Source organism: Rhineura floridana, chromosome 9 (assembly GCF_030035675.1).
Source record: "Rhineura floridana isolate rRhiFlo1 chromosome 9, rRhiFlo1.hap2, whole genome shotgun sequence".
Lineage (NCBI taxonomy): Eukaryota > Metazoa > Chordata > Lepidosauria > Squamata > Rhineuridae > Rhineura > Rhineura floridana.
In genome coordinates, this window is record NC_084488.1 from 106,817,626 (window position 1) to 106,834,158 (window position 16,533).

General features: G+C 42.7%; 1 protein-coding gene across 5 annotated transcripts in view; it reads right to left on the minus strand.

Annotated features, from left to right (window-relative positions):
• Positions 1-16,533, minus strand: part of PTPN13 (protein tyrosine phosphatase non-receptor type 13) — a 196,459-nt gene that overhangs the window by 87,372 nt on the left and 92,554 nt on the right. For 4 of the 5 annotated variants that reach the window (XM_061583095.1, XM_061583093.1, XM_061583092.1 and 1 more), the window contains exons 6-7: positions 15,466-15,559; positions 6,323-6,883 (exon numbers count right to left, since the gene is read on the minus strand). In XM_061583095.1, coding sequence (XP_061439079.1) covers positions 6,323-6,883; positions 15,466-15,559 — 655 coding nt within the window. The remainder of the gene's footprint in view (positions 1-6,322; positions 6,884-15,465; positions 15,560-16,533) is intronic. The other variant, XM_061583096.1, reaches the window with a different exon arrangement.

Consider the following 16,533-nt stretch of genomic DNA (forward strand, 5'->3'; position numbering starts at 1 on the left):
TTTAACTGTGGTAGCCTATGGCTTTGCACAATAAAGACTTCATCATACTGTTCTATGCAAATTAGCCTAACTTCACAGAAACTATTGAGACTGTCATAACAAGTGAAAAGCCTACCACTTCGTAAGCATTCCTCTGCAGAGTGTACTGAGATTCTAAGAATATGAAGTGGCTCTGTGTGTGACAGTTAATCATTAATTTCAACTTTAGGGAATGGAAGTGGTGTACTGTGGGGTAGTTATTACATGACCAAATGTCGTTTTGGCTCCTTCCCTCCCAGAACTTTCCTAAAGCTGCCATTCTACCTGGTTATTACAAAACATAGTTATGTAATGAAAGTGTTACACCTGAACATTCCCATTTTCCTCTTTCCTCTTACTTCCTTTAGTATCATAATCTCTTAGATTATAGCTATTATTGTAAAACAGGGATGAGGAACTTTGACCCATAGGCTGAATTTGGCCTCCAGGCCTGTCTATTGTATGTGGCCCTTGCAACTGCCCCAGGCCATGCACCCTCCTCAAATACTTCTGCCTGGCTTGCAGTGCGATCATGTCTCATGCTTCCTTGCCTGGATGAAGGATGGTGAAGTGTGTGTATGCCTCTGACTTCTGTGTGGCTGGAATGTAGCCTGTACAAAGATAGGAGTCATATTCATTCCGCTGCCCACTGTGACTCTGGCATAAGCCCCTGGTTGCCAATAAGGAATGTGGCTCTTGATCTGACAAAGGTTCCCCACTTCTGTTTTAAACCAGTATTTTACAGGGTAAACTTCTTTGAGTGCTTTATCAGAGAGGCACATAAAAGTAGGTAAATGCAGAATCCTGCACATTCGTCCTTATTTTAGGCTCTTTTCAGTCTCGAGCAGCCAGAAAAGCTGCATAGGCCAAGAATGCTACTGTAATCACACTTCTAAAACTGAGTTTATTAATAGCACTATTTCACCATAAAAAAATATAAAATGAGACAAAATCAGGAAAGTCTCCCCATCACCACTACGGGAAGAGAAGTTGGCACTGGGGCAATTTAAAGAGGCAACTCTTCAAGGGGCAATTCAGATGCTCTGGATCACTAATTCCCCAACCCAGAACAACAATACAATACAATACAAAATATAGAATCATGGAATAGTAGAGTTGGAAGGGGCCTATAAGGTCATCAAATCTAACCTCTTTACAGTGCAGGAATCCAAGCAATACAATAGGATGAACTTGCAAAGAGGAAGTGTTCAATTTAAAGGAGCCTCCCAAAACTTTACTTCCATTTTGCCTGTCCACACTGGATGGCTGGTGCTGTAACTTCATTTTATCATTGAAAAATTGCAACAAATTTGATATGAAAATACAAAGCAGGCTTGTTTAGAAATCTGGGCAATTCAGCAGGCCAACATTGTGTGGATGCTCTGCAAAACATGAGAGTCAAGCCACACACGATGTTGATGTTGATGATGAAGAATTAGATTTGTTAGTCGCTTGTTACCCAATGGTCTCCAAGTGACTTACAACATTGTTAAAAAAAGAAATAAATACATGATACCATAACAAAACAATAACCACCCCCATACAGCCACAGGAAGCTTTGGCAGCACACTAATAACGAAACAACACAATTTCAATTTATCAAATATCTGAGATTAAAAGTAAGTCTTTACCTGGCACTGAAAAGATGTCAATGAAGGTGCCAGGTGGACCCCATTCCACAAACGGGGATCCAGATGTATCTTTTTAGGTACTGTACAGATTATGCCAACACATGTGTTAGGTGCAAAATCCTATGGTCCCTGGGAGGGCATCCCAGGGGTCACAGGATCAGATCTACATCTCTGACATTAGAAACAGGTCTCCAATGTCAGAGAGGGAGATCCAATGTTGGAACCTCCTTTTCCAATTTCCTGAGCCACCTGATGTTGCAGCTCAGAATTGGAAAGGCAAAAAAAAAAAAAAGAGCTGGTATTCAAGGGATCCTAATCTCTTCCAGTCCCGTCATGCTACCAAACCAGGAGAAATTTTAGACATGCTTCTGAGACACACTTGTTTCCAATAAGACAGAAAAGTTTTTGAAATCTTTTTGGAAGCCCAGAATTGGGACAGATGAATGCAGAGGTGGCTTCCCCCACCCTTAGGATTGCAGCCTTAGCATTTAGGGTGCCACAATACTTTTTGTTGTTTACCCATTTGGAAACATTGATTTATTGCAGTTTATCATAAACCAAAGACTAAGTTAAACGTCTCAAAGAGAATTATTATGGAAATGGATTTGGGTGGGTTTGTATTGCGTATTGGCATCACAGAGTGAATTTACAACAGTGGGCAACTAGTCCATCACCAATGCCAATATGCTCACTGTTACATCTTGTCAGCCTGAAGCTTTTAATGAGAGACCCAGCCTGCTTTCTGTTTGCTGGGACCAAAGCTGTGTACACATTATCAGCTTAGAACACAGCTAGATCATCTTTTTCTCTTTCAGATTAGGGATGGGATCTCCTGGCTGGTATTGATTTGAGTCCAATCTTTGTCCATAAGTTGCTGCTTTCACCAATCTTCCCCCCCCTCGGAAAAAATATTGATAATAATATCAATAGTGTGAAAGGAAATATCAGTAAAAATATTGATACCAATATCAAAATTTTATACGCAGATTTTTTTAAAAAAATCACTACGTAAAAATCTGATCTGCAATGATAGCGAATAAGCAAATTAATGAAAAATTTGATACCAAATCCAAATTGGATGGAATTCTAGCACATCCCTAATTCAGATCAAAGCTGGTTTGGAGAAAAACACATCAAAACACAGTATTTCATAAGAAATGCAAGGATAGATGCAGGTATGGATTGTGGCTAGCATTGTGTGTACACCTCTTCCCAAACCAGTGGTGAGAGTACACTGGATGCAGAGTAAATGGGAATGTGTATAAACCATAGACAACTGAATAATTCAGGGTTTCAGGGTAAAGGAGATGACCATATGCTTTTAATATTCTAAGCACTTGGATCAGTAGGAAGGATAACATTCTTGTAAATCAGTGGGATGGGCTAAACTTTTGGTTTTTACTTTGTGAGTATGGTAATACAAGCATCAATCACACATTTCAAACGATAAGATTATCTTCCTGCCTTGCCTTGAAGGAGGAGGAGATGAATTTTCAGTTTCACAAGCTGCATGTGTAGAGCATGTGTACAGGGGGAATGGGAGAGAGGTTATATTTGACTGGGAGGAATAAGCCTCCAAAGATGGAGCACGAATCATACTTATCCATTACCACAGCACATCTTTCAAACTACTGGACACAGGTTATTTCAGCAATCCTTTTAACAACCCTGTAAGATATGTCACTATTACTAACTCCGTATTGCTGGTGTGAGGCTGATAACAGTATCTTCCCTAAAGCGACCTAAAGCACTCATGGCTGAGCTGAGATTTGAATCAGGAACTTCCTGACTTATACTCCAAGGGCATTTGCTTACATGAAGCTTATTTTATTTAGTTTTATTAAATTGCTTCATAATGTGAGTGTAAAACCTAAGTTGGCTAGATACAGTGTTCTTTAGCACTGGGCCCCCAGATGCTGTTGGACTACAGCTCCCATCATTCCCTGCCAGCTTAGTCAATGGTAAGCAATGATGGAAGTTGTAGTTCAACATCATCTGGGGATCCATGATTAAAAAACACTGGGTTAATGCACCCACAGAAACTGCAAATGCCTCTCTTCAGCTTTCTGTTTTGTGCTAATGATGAAGCACACAGTGAAGCTTAATAGACAAAATAAAAACTGACTAATCGCCGGGTCCGGACTGCATCCACCTGAGGGTCCTCAAAGAACTGAAATGTGAAACTGCTGATCTTCTAACAAAAATATGTAACTTGTCCCTCAGATCCACCTCCATTCCTGAGGACTGGAAAGTGGTCAATGTAACGTCAATCTTTAAGAAGGGATCCGGGGGGATCCTGGAAATTACAGGCTGGTTAGCTTAACATCTGTCCCGGGAAACTAGTAGAAAGCATTATTAAAGATAAATTAACCAAACATATAGAAGAACAAGCCTTGCTGAAGCAGAACCAGCATGTCTTCTGAAAGGGAAAGTCCTATCTCACTAACTTACTAACTTACTAACTTACTAGAATGTCAACAAGCATATAAATAGCAGTGTTCCAGTGGACATAGCATACTTAGACTTTCAAAAGCTTTCAACAAGGTACCTTACCAAAGACTCCTGAGTAAGTTTAGCAGTTCCGGAATAAGAGGAGAGGACCTCGTGTTAAATTAACTGGTTAAGTTGTAGGAAGCAGAAAGTAGGAATAAATGAACAGTTCTTCCAGTGGAGGGCTGTGGAAAGTGGAGTCCACCCAAGGTAATGAGACCTGTGCTTTTTAACTTGTTCATAAATGACCTACAGTTAGTGGTGAGCAGTGAGGTGGCCAAGTTTTCCGATGATACTAAATTGTTCAGTGTTGTTAAAACAAAAAGGTCCTCCCAAAGGACCTCTCAAAACAGAATGAATCAGCGATACAATGACAAATTTAATGTAAACAAGTATAAACTTATGCACATTGAAGCAAAAAATCTTAATTTCACATATACACTCATGGCTAGAGATGACTGACCAGGAGTGAGACCTTGGGGTTGTCGTGGATAGCATAATGAAGATGTCAACCAGTGTGTGGCAACTGCGAAAAAGGCAAATTTCATGCTAGGGATCATTAGGAAAGGTATTGAAAATAAACTACTGACATCATACTGCTGTGGTATAAATCTATGGTGCAGCTGCATTTGGAATACTGTGTATAGTTCTGCTTACCTCACTTCAGAAAGGATATTGTAGAGTTGGAAAAGGTTCAAAAAAAGGCAGCCAGAATGATCAAGGGGATGGAGCGACTCCCCTGTGAGGAAAAGTTGCAGCATTTGGGGCTTTTTCATTTAAAGAAAAGGCAAGTCAGAACAGACATGACAGAAGTGTATAAAATTATGCATGGCATAGAGAAAGTGGATACAGAAAAGTTTTTCTCCCTCTCTCATAACACTAGAACTCATGGACATCCAATGAAGCTGAATGTTGGAAGATTCAGGGCAGACAAAAGAAAGTCCTTCTTCACACAGCACATAGTTAAACTATGGAATTCGGTCCCACAAGAGGCAGTGATGGCCACCAACTTGGATGGCTTTAAAAGAGGATTAGACAAATTCTTGGAGGATAAGGCTATCAATGGCTACTAGCCACGATGGATATGCTCTGCCCCCATAATCAGAGGCAGTATCCATTTGAAAGCAAGTAGCCTGAAACCACAGGAAGGGAGAGCGCTTTTGCACTCAGATCCTGCTTGTGGGCTTCTCATGGGCATCTGGCCAGCCACTGTGAGAACAGGATGCTGGATTAGATGGGCTACTGGCCTGATCCAGCACACCCTTCTAATGTTCACACATGAGCATAAGCAGCAGAGGGAGAGACTCAGCATGTAAATATGTTATTTTATTTTTAACTGTATTGTTTTAATTACTTTTGGGTTTGCCACCCTGGGCTCCTTTGGGAGGAAAGGTGGAATATAATAAATTTAATTAATAAATAAAATATTTCTGTTGCGTCTCATAACTGCTGTCCTCTGGGCGACTTACAAAAAGTATCAAAAGCAGTTTAAAGATTTCAAAGCCAGGGAAGATAATTAAAGAAATAGCCAATTTGAGACACTACAAACTGACCTGTTTTGCACCACTTATAACTCTATGGTAATTATTTTTGTATGTGTCTCATCTGTGGCAGATTCATTCAGATGTAGATACCCAATTTTCATTCTTTTACAGACCTTAAGCGCCATCTTTCCTTCAAAAACCAAGTTATTCCTTCAAACTTTTAAACCAAGGTTTCCAGCTCAGACAACAAATAAAACTGACACAATAGAGAGTCCCCACCCCATTTCAAAAACAAACGCAATGCAAACACAAAGAGAAGACCTCTGCATGATGGAATCATGCAAACGGAACTTAGGCCACATCTGCACTATACTTTCAAAGCAGTATCATGCCACTTTAAACAGCCATGGTTTCATCCAAAGAATCCTGGGAACTGCAGTTTGTTACAGGTGCTGAGAGTTGCATTGAGACCCCTATTTCCCTCACAGAGCTACAATTACCAGAGTGCTTTAACAATCAATCCCTTTCCCCCAGGGAACTGTGGGGATTGTAGCTCAGAGAGTGGAAGAGGGGTCTCTTAACAACACTCAACACTCTTCACAAATTACAGTTCCCAGGATTCTTTGGGGGAAGCCATGGGTGCTTTAAATGTATAGTACAGATGGGGCCTCAGTTGCGTACAGCACAAAATTTACTGACCTTCAACATTCATGGCTCCCCTCAGCAACTGCAGCTTCTTCTGCCTCTCTTTGATCCTGTCAAAGGCACTTGATAAGGCCGTAGATGTCGATGTCTCTGGCAAATAGCGCACCTGGTCTAGTTTTTGAGGGCCAAAAATATCGAAGGCTTTGCTCCCATCAGAGTATCTGCTCTCCTTGTTTCTGGTAGCTGCTGAAGTCCGTACTGGGATTGTCCCTGCATGGTTATAGTGCCTGCAGGAATCCCCAACATGGTCTCTCTCACTCCCTTTGTCAGCTGTGGATAGCAAATCTGAGGAGGAAGCCCAGACTTTCCGTTTGGGGCCAGGCTCTGCTTTCCTTTCCAAGTCACTCACTCTGTACCGGTAAGGGCAACAAGCATTGGTGTCATCTTCATGGCCAGAGTTGTAATCAGAGGACATGCCCTGGCAAAAGACTTCCTCACTTTGCAAACCTCTGATAGACAAGAACCCCATAGACTTACTAAGTCTTTTGTTAAGCATGGTCTGTTGAAATAACGGAGCCTGGTGAACATCTGCAGTATCGGCCATTAAGCTTCTTCCTGGAACAAGAAGAATCCGTCTTGGATATGTATAGGTTTTTTCCTCTTTTCAACAAATACGGTGCTTTAATCGGTTTTTGGAAGGTTGGACAGAATAATAATAATGAAATGTTTTTGTTTATAAGGCAAGCGTCACAGTTTGGTGTTTTGTATAATGTATGAATTCAGTGGCTATAAATAGTGGCTATAAATATCTTTGATATGTGTGGCTTTACAGACAACAGATACTTGACTTTTTAACGCAAAGTATAAAAATATAGAAGTTTTTTTTTTTATATATCTGCCATTATTCTCAAGAGGCTTGGGTGTCCATGAATAGGGAGGAAAATGTAGCTCCTGCCCTAATTGTGTCCTTTAATGGATCCTTTTACTGCTTGAAATAGATAGTTATCTAGACGAATGAATGGCAAAACCTTCCACTTGAGGGCACTGTTAAGGCAATGCCTAAGCCTCCAATCCTAACCCTGCTTACCTGGGAGTAAGCTCCACTGAATTCAGTTGGACTTAACTCCAAGTAGATGTGATTAGAATTGCTGTAAGTCTGTCCTCCATCACAGACACTGAGACTCTGCAGCCCAACTACCCACCTTCAAGGATCACACAGGTTTTAGTGTGCAATGCCTGTCTGCATACACATTTCATCCCATAGGGGGCCCATGCGGTATCATGGCCATTTTGCTTGCATATATAGATAAGATTAGTTGCCATCCTCTGAGCAGTGAAAATAGATGTGTGCTATCAGAAAGAACTATCTTGCCCCTTATAAGCCACAGTGCCTAAAATGGTATTTTCTTTTACCTCTTTATATTTGCCTGAGGAATGCAAGTCCTTGTTTTTGAGAAACCCTAAGTTTCAGTTTTACTTGCTTCTCAAATATTCATAAAGACCCAGTACATTCCTGAAAGGAATATACGGACTACATCAGCAGTTTTGTTGTCAGCTTACTGGCTTTCCTCCCATGATTTTTTTTTAAAGCAACTTCTCTATAAAATCCTGCCCATGTCCTTCTCAAAGTGATCACATAGAGCAGTTGTTGTTTTTTAAAGTTCAGTGAAGTACTACCACAAGCCATCCATCATTCTTGAACTTCATTCCGACACACCCTCCTCATTATTGCCAATGGCTTGCAGAGAAGGAAACTTCTATGGAAGTTTGTGCTATAAGCAGCAGGAAAATATATTTCCATATGGAAACAAAAGGTGAGGGTGTCAAAGGGTGCAATAAAGGGACAGAACTCAATTCGGTCCAAGAGATAAATATAGCCTTTATCCTCAAACTGTCAAAAGATAAAGGACATCAACACAGTTATATAACACCTAATCAATTCTCACCACTGAAATCAAGCAACAGCCTCAACTCTCAGACCAATTTAAGCGCAGTCACACTAATATCAATGGGTTTACCCTTTAGTAAGTCTTATTCCTCTCTCTCCTGATGCTCCTGGCCTTTTTACCTCTTTGACATCGGATTGTTTTGTCTGTTCATTCCTTTCATCTTTAAGCATGCTACTGTTCCCCTCCTTTTCAAAAGTGCCCTCTTGATCCATCTTTTCTGTCCTGTCTAAACACCACCATCTAATTTCCTATGTTGAAATTTTCTTCTAAATGTCTTTGACATTTACTCTCTCTGCTCGAACATCATACTCCTAATTCATTTATTTCTAGTTTTGAATCTGGCTTCCCTAATTACCTTCACTGCACTGAAATTAAATGGCTAATGATCTTCTCTTAACTAAAAACATCAAGGCCTTTAGTGTGCTTTTAGGACAGCTGCTTTTAATACTGTCAGCCAGTCTCTTCTTAATTCTGCTTTTGGCCCTAGTTTCTGGAGTCTAGATTTGTTTTATCTCCCTAGTTTTTCATACAAGGTCTTTCCAGATGCTCCGTTTACCAAACATCAAACGTCCAGATGCTGTGCAAGAACCAGGCATCACCACCACCACACAGGACATTATGCTTTTAAAAGAAAGCCTCAGTTCACAATATTCCAAGGTATATAATGGGGCCATTGGGTAACATGTTGGCTCTTCCCTCTTGTAATAAACCTTTCTTTCCATGTGCTTGTCCTTTTAACCATCTATCTATTTCTAAAGAGACCATAAATAATATCTATAGAGAATATTTTATGTATGATTTTTGCTATTTCTGCAAGCCTATTTAGACAAATAATTTTAGTTACCTATATTTTATTTATTTATTTATTTATTTATTTAATTACGCTTTTAAACCGCCCTATAGCAACGAGCTCTCAGGGCAGTGTACAGCAAGATAAAACCACATTTAAAAATGAACAAGTGTGGATTACAGCATACAATAAAACATATTTAAAAACAAAACTAGAATACAAATTAAAATAAAAATACAATTACAGTTAAATTTAAAATAAAATTAAATTTAAACTTAAAATGCCTGGGCGAAGTTTTTACCTGGCGCCGAAAAGATGACAAAGAAGGCGCCAGGCGTATCTCATCTGGGAGGGCATTCCATAATTCGGGGGCCGCCACTGAAAAGGCCCTAGATCTAATTGTTGTTCTCCGGGCCTCCCTATGAGTTGGGACCCGGAGAAGGGCCTTAGATGTCGAGCGCAGTGAACGGGTAGGTACATAACGAGAGAGGCGTTCCATCAGATATTGCGGTCCGACGCCGTTAAGGGCTTTATAGGTAAGAACCAACACTTTGAATCTGGCCCGGAAACATATAGGTAGCCAGTGCAGTTGGGCCAGAATAGGTGTTATATGGTCAAATTTCTTCGTCCCAGTAAGGACTCTGGCCGCAGCATTCTGCACTAGCTGAAGTTTCCGAATCGTCTTCAAAGGTAACCCTACGTAGAGTGCATTACAGTAATCCAATCTAGAGGTTACCAGAGCGTGAATAACTGAGGCGAGGTTCTCCCTGTCCAGATAGGGTCGTAGTTGGGCTACCAGCCGAAGCTGGTAGAACGCATTCCGTGCCACCGAGGCTACCTGAGCCTCAAGTGACAGGAGCGGATCTAATAAGACCCCCAAACTACGGACCTGCTCCTTTAGGGGGAGTGTAACCCCATCCAGAGCAGGTCTGACATCAACCACCTGGGCAGAGTACCCCCCCACCAACAGCATCTCAGTCTTGTCAGGATTGAGTTTCAGTTTATTAGCTCTCATCCAGTCCATTATCGTAGCCAGGCAGCAGTTCAGTACATTGACAGCCTCACCTGAGGAAGATGAAAAGGAGAAGTAGAGCTGCGTATCATCAGCATATTGCTGAAAACGCACTCCAAAACTCCTGATGACCTCACCCAGCGGCTTCATATAGATATTAAAGAGCATGGGGGACAGAACTGAACCCTGCGGGACCCCATATTGGAGTACCCAGGGACTCGAGTAATGCTCCCCAAGCATCACCTTCTGGAGGCGATTCCCAAGATAGGAGCGCAGCCACTGCCAAGCAGTGCCTCCAATTCCTAAGTCCGTGAGTCGCCCCAGAAGGATACCATGGTCGATGGTATCAAAAGCCGCCGAGAGATCAAGGAGAACCAACAGAGTTACACTCCCTCTGTCTTTCTCCCGACAGAGATCATCATACAGGGCGACCAAGGCCGTTTCTGTACCAAACCCCGGCCGAAAGCCCGATTGAAATGGGTCCAGATAATCAGTTTCATCCAAGAGAGCCTGGAGTTGGTGAGCGACCACACGCTCTAGAACCTTGCCCAGAAATGGAACATTTGCTACTGGTCTATAGTTGTTAAAATTATCAGGGTCCAAGGAGGGCTTTTTTAGGAGCGGTCTCACCACCGCCTGTTTCAGGCAGAGTGGGACCACTCCCTCTCGTAAAGAGGCATTAATCACCTCCTTGGCCCAACTGGCTGTTCCATTCCTGCTAGCTTTTATTAGCCATGAGGGGCAAGGATCCAGAGCAGAAGTGGTCGCCCGCACCTGTCCGAGCACCTTGTCCACATCCTCGAGCTGTACCAACTGAAACTCATCCAATAAAACCGGACAAGACTGTGTTCTGGATACCGCATTAGATTCAACTGCTACAATATTGGAGTCAAGGTCCCGGCGGATGTTAGTGATCTTATCTTGGAAGTGCCTCGCAAACTCATTACAGCGGGCTATTGATGGTTGTATTGCATCCGGAGGACCAGAATGTAGAAGTCCCCGGACAACTTTATAAAGTTCCGCTGGGCGATTACAAGATGACTGAATGGAGGCAGCAAAGTACTGCTTCTTCGCTGCCCTCACTGCCTTCACATAACGTTTGGTAGAGGCCTTCACAAGAGCATAATTACAGCCGTCGGGAGTTCGCCTCCATTTGCACTCAAGCCGTCTCCTTTCTTGCTTCATCACTCTTAGCTCCGAGGTAAACCAAGGAGCCAATTGAGCTCTGCAACGGAGAGGGCGCATCGGGGCGATTGTGTCAACTGCCCGGGTAATTTCCGTATTCCACAGAGTGACCAGGGTTTTGACAGAATCGTCAGTTTTATCAGCCGGAAAATTCCCTAGAGCCCTTTGAAATCCCTCAGGATTCATTAGTCTCCGGGGACGGACCATCTTAATCGGTCCTCCACCCTTGCAGAGGGGAGAAGACAATGTGAGTCTAAATCTCAATAGGCGGTGATCTGTCCATGACAAAGGAATAGATGTAAAATTCCTTACTCCCAGATCACCATCCCCTAACCCAGTGGCAAAAATCAAGTCTAGAGTATGTCCTGACACATGCGTAGGGCCAGTAACAAATTGAGACAGCCCCATGGCTGTCATGGAGGTCATGAAGTCCTGAGCTGCTCCAGACAAGGCGGCCTCGGCATGGATGTTGAGATCCCCCAATACCAGAAGCTTGGGGGATCGCAACACCAAATCCGAGACCACCTCCGTCAGCTCAGTTAGGGAAGCTGTTGGGCAGCAGGGTGGACGGTACACCAACAGTATTCCCAGTCTGTCTCGCTGACCCAACACAATGTGCAGACACTCCAGGCCATTAGCCACCTGGATAGGGTGCCTAACGAGAGGAATGGAACTTTTATAGACCACAGCGATTCCCCCTCCCCGACCCTCGGATCTACCCAGATGCTGGACCGAATATCCAGGTGGGCACAACTGGGAGAGATTAATACCTCCCAGATCGCTCACCCAGGTTTCGGTAATACATGCCAGATCAGCCGCCTCATCCATAATTAAATCATGGATGAGGGAGGTTTTATTATTTACCGATCTGGCATTAAGAAGCAGCAACTGGAGATCCGAGGGTTGGCTGATAAGACTACCAGCAATCCTGTGGATGTGAGGAGGACCGGAACACGGCACAGCCACCAATTGTCTGGGTCGAGTTCCCCTTAACTGGCATGTCTTCCTCACAACGCCATACCTTTTTGCTAGTTTTGCTAGTTTTATCTGTGTCTTAATGATAATTATTTAGTGTATATTTGGGTGTTTTGTTTAACAGTTACATGGACTTTTAGCTGTGTTTTATCTACAATTTTATTATGTACACTGCTTAGAGAGCTCATTGATGAAGTGGTTTATAAATCTTTCTAAATAAAAATAATTCAGTAACAGCTCATGAAAAAGCTTGCTAAAATAGCTAAGGTTTTTAGATGCAGCCAAAAAGACAACATGATGGTGCCAGCCTAGTCTAGGTAGGGAGTTACACGTTCTAGGGTCCTTCTAAATCTTTTATGTCTGTCTTACACTTCTCACCAATTGCTTACATTTTATATCAAATTATGGATATATAATTAGGTGATACAGAGTTCAATTTTTTTAAAAAAAAAAACAATGATTTCTATGGGAGAGTATATAGTAGATTTAAGCATGCTTAATTCTGGCTAGATCACACTCAGCTGTAGAACAAGCTTTTCCCACTTTCCTCCCCAAACAGCTTGCACATTCAAGACAGATCTGGCTTCGCAGGACCTGCTGGCTTGCAAATCTAGAGCCAGCTTCAGGGACTCATGGTCCCCCTCACTCTCTCTTTTCCTCTTCATACAGCATATTCCCCTCTCCTTCTCTTGCCAGCAACAAACATATTTTAGAGTTACATGTGCTGACATCAACCATGGTTAACAATAACTAGAGTGCTTCATAGCTTTTTACTTCAGCAAACTTGAGAGTTTCAGCTAGTTGTTCAAAACCACAAGTCACGGTTTCCATTTTTGGTTTGCAAGAAACCCTCCAATAAGTCTCTGATGATGGCTCCTGATATGCATGTTTTGCAGGGAACTAGCATTACATCTGCACTGGAAAAACCTGTTAAACGGTGCTGCTCTGGTAGACTTGCCCAGCCAGGAACTAGTAAGTTAGCCTGCTGAAGAAGATACTACTGTATTGGATATCCACAGAGACAAGGGAAGCTGGCTGTGCCACTGTTGGGCAAAGGAACACAGGACTAGTCTTTAGCCAGGGATGGAAACTTTCTTCCGAGCAAGGGCCACATTCCCATCTGCACCACATGCAGAAGCAACAAATGTGAACTTTACCTTCATACAGTAGGCTAGTTTCTACACATACTCATACACCCCTCTCTATCCAGTCAACAGAGGAATCATCAGAGATCAAGCACCTTCCAGCCAGGCAAAAACATTCAAGGAAGGTATGAAGTAGAGCTGGGGAGGGGTGTGGCCTGGGAGAGTCTTGAGGGGCAGACAGAGAGGCATGAAGAGCCACATTTGGCTCCTAGGCCTACAGTTCCTCAACCTTTAGATAAACAATGAATCTTTTGAAGACTGGGCCCTTGTGCCTGCCAGTTACACAAAGCCCCCAGGAGGGAAGATTCCCCCATTATTTTTTAAGCCTAGGAAAAGAAAGTGTCCAACCAGTGAAGAATGCCACCATTTCCTCCTTCCAGGCCAAAAGGAACAGGTTAAGAGAGGAGGTGAGAAGATGGTGAAGGTGGAATGGTGGTGTTTCGGGGGGGGGGGGTAAAGCCCAGGATAGCGAACAGGCTGAGCAGGCAAATGGTGAGTGGGGGCTACAGGGAGGAATAAATTAAGTAGATCAAATGGGGGGTGGAGGGCAGGAATGAGGGCAAATAGAAGGTAGGGTTGGAAGAGAAGTTTATTCCATTTCCATTCCTTCCCATCCCCAATTCCTTAAGGGCCCACACTTATTCAGAATAAGTTACCAGGTTTGGGGGTTATATTCTGAAGGGGTTTATTTATGGAGTGCCTCATAACATTTTCATTCAATAGCAAAAACAATTTTAAATGCTGGGTACATTATTAAAAGTAATTGTATCTATTGCTCTACTTTAATAGTGACACCCTGCTACAAATTCTGCCATTTAGACACGTGGGTGCCATTGTTAAGGAATGCACCATAAAGAATTAGATAAATATTTTAGCGCAGCTTCACTTTGGTAGAAAAGGGGACATATATTTTCATATTGAAAATCAGTCTAGGAAATTTGCAGCAAGCACATAAACCACTCACTATTCATCTCATGGTTACAAGCATTACACCACCACAACAGCCAAATATATCCTGCTTTTATTGGATGCTCAATCTTCACACGGAGTTGTGCTCTGAAATACTTGTTAAGCACAGAAGACAGATGGCACATAAACTAAGAAGTGGGAATTAACAATATGGATTTAGTTTAAGCCAGATTGGAGGAATAGGAAATAACACTAAATATGGCTTTCACAAGACATAGCACAAATTATGTTAGCCTGGACTGAGTATTGGAAAGCCAAAATGTGAGTTGTGCTTAACTGTGACTAGCTTTAAGCTTTCAGGCCTTTTCAAGAAATCTCAACTAGGTAAGAGCTTTCGGCACACATATGCAACCCCCCTCCAGCTCATCATTATGAGGAGAGAGAAAAAAGTATATTCCTATTACATTAGGTGTATTTCTCTGATAATGCAACAGGAAATGCCTAGTCATGCTAGGGGAAGTGCATGCTTCTTTAATGTAAAATACTGCACATGTGTGTGCACGTGTGTGAGAGAGACAGGATAGGTCCACTGCATATGGGGAGGGTTTTTTTTGTTTTTTGTTTAACCTCTCCTCCCACATCATGATCCAGCTGAGTCCCTGCCTCCAAGGTGCTATTAGCTCCAGAGGGGTATTCACTGGATTGCAGAAGGAAAGAAAGTGCTAAACCATTCCAATCCCATTTCTTCACACTTTGAAAACCAGTGGCGGCTAGTACCTCCATGTCAGGCAGCTGAAGGACAGCTCCCTGAAAGTTCAGAGATCCCGGAGCAGATTCCACTGCTCCACTAACATGGAGCCCCACGTGTTTGTTAAAAAAAACACGTGTCTGGCTTGGCCTCAAGATGCTTCCGACCAAAAAAAAAAAAAAAGAGCAAGCACACCTTGTGTTAAAGTAATCATGCAAAAGCTTCTCCACATCTTTAGAACTCAGGCTTTCCCACCACCAATACCACCCTATGCTCAGATTTTTGCCACATCCCCAATGAAGTTAAAACAGTGGCATCTGGCTGTGAGATGAACAATCTGCTTTCTGAGGCAAAAACCTGTCAAGCTGGTCATAACACCAGGAGGAACTCTGCTTCCTTCATTGTACTTATCTGGAAAGCAGGAGATTAAAAAGCAGTCTAGATTTCCCCAACATTAACACTCCCTTCGTTGCTAAACATTTACCTGTGGGAAGTCCTTTCCCTCTCAGCCTCTCCCGGATGGCCTGGCTCCTGTCAGTCTGCAGCTTTCTGTCCCCAATGAAGGAAAGTTGATCCACCTGTTTCAAAAAAGAAAAAGCAGATCTGAGAAAACTGAGGTTGACTGGAAAGTACTGCATGAAAAGTTGGGATAGTCAGAAGAAGAACCATCTCCCCAATACATGTAACTTCTCTCTCCTTCCTTTGATCAAACCAGAAAGAAATCCAATGCATATCTACCAAACCTTTTTAAACCATTTCATTTCTCTACATCAGAGATAGCCAACATGTTGCCCTCCAGATGGTTTGGACTACAGTTCCTGTCAGTCCCAACTAGCCTGGCCAATGGCCAGGGATGATGGGAGCTGTACTCTAACAACATATGGAGGGCACCACATTGGCTACTGCTGCTCTGCAACAAAAAAGAAAGTGGTATGGTCTCAAGGGTTGTTGCTTGGTGATGTCATAGGCACCCTACTCTTGGCTTCTCTGGTTAATGATTGGCTTGGCCTACAGTCTTTGTCAAGAATACTAAAATAAAAGTGCAACCCTTTCCCCTAAAAGGGTTACTGAGACCACTTCAGCCACCTTAAAAATCAGCAAGAAAATCAAACTTCTCCTCAGTAAATGTGAAGCTGCTTTGAGATGATTTTAGGGCTGTTCTCAAGAACAACTCTCATGCACTGAAGGGGTGTGTATGTATGGAGTTCCACGTGCCAGAGATGTCCCCTTCTGCAGAAGTGCAGACTGGGCCATGCCTATTTAAGGATAAAACTATGATGTCTGAATACTACTTCTAGTACTTGAGACAGGATTCCTCTGAATACCAGCTGCTGAGTGGGCATGAGTGGGGAGAGTGCTGCTGTACTCATGCCCTTCTTATGGCTTTTCAGACAGGCATCTGGTCGGCCACTGTGTGCAAACAGAATGCTTGACTTGATGGGCCTTTGGTGCAACAGAACTTTATCCTCCCTTCCTCCTCTTGAGTACCCCCAAATTGGGTAACCTCCCTGGTAGACTGTGGAATATTATGGACAAAACATATCTCAACTCT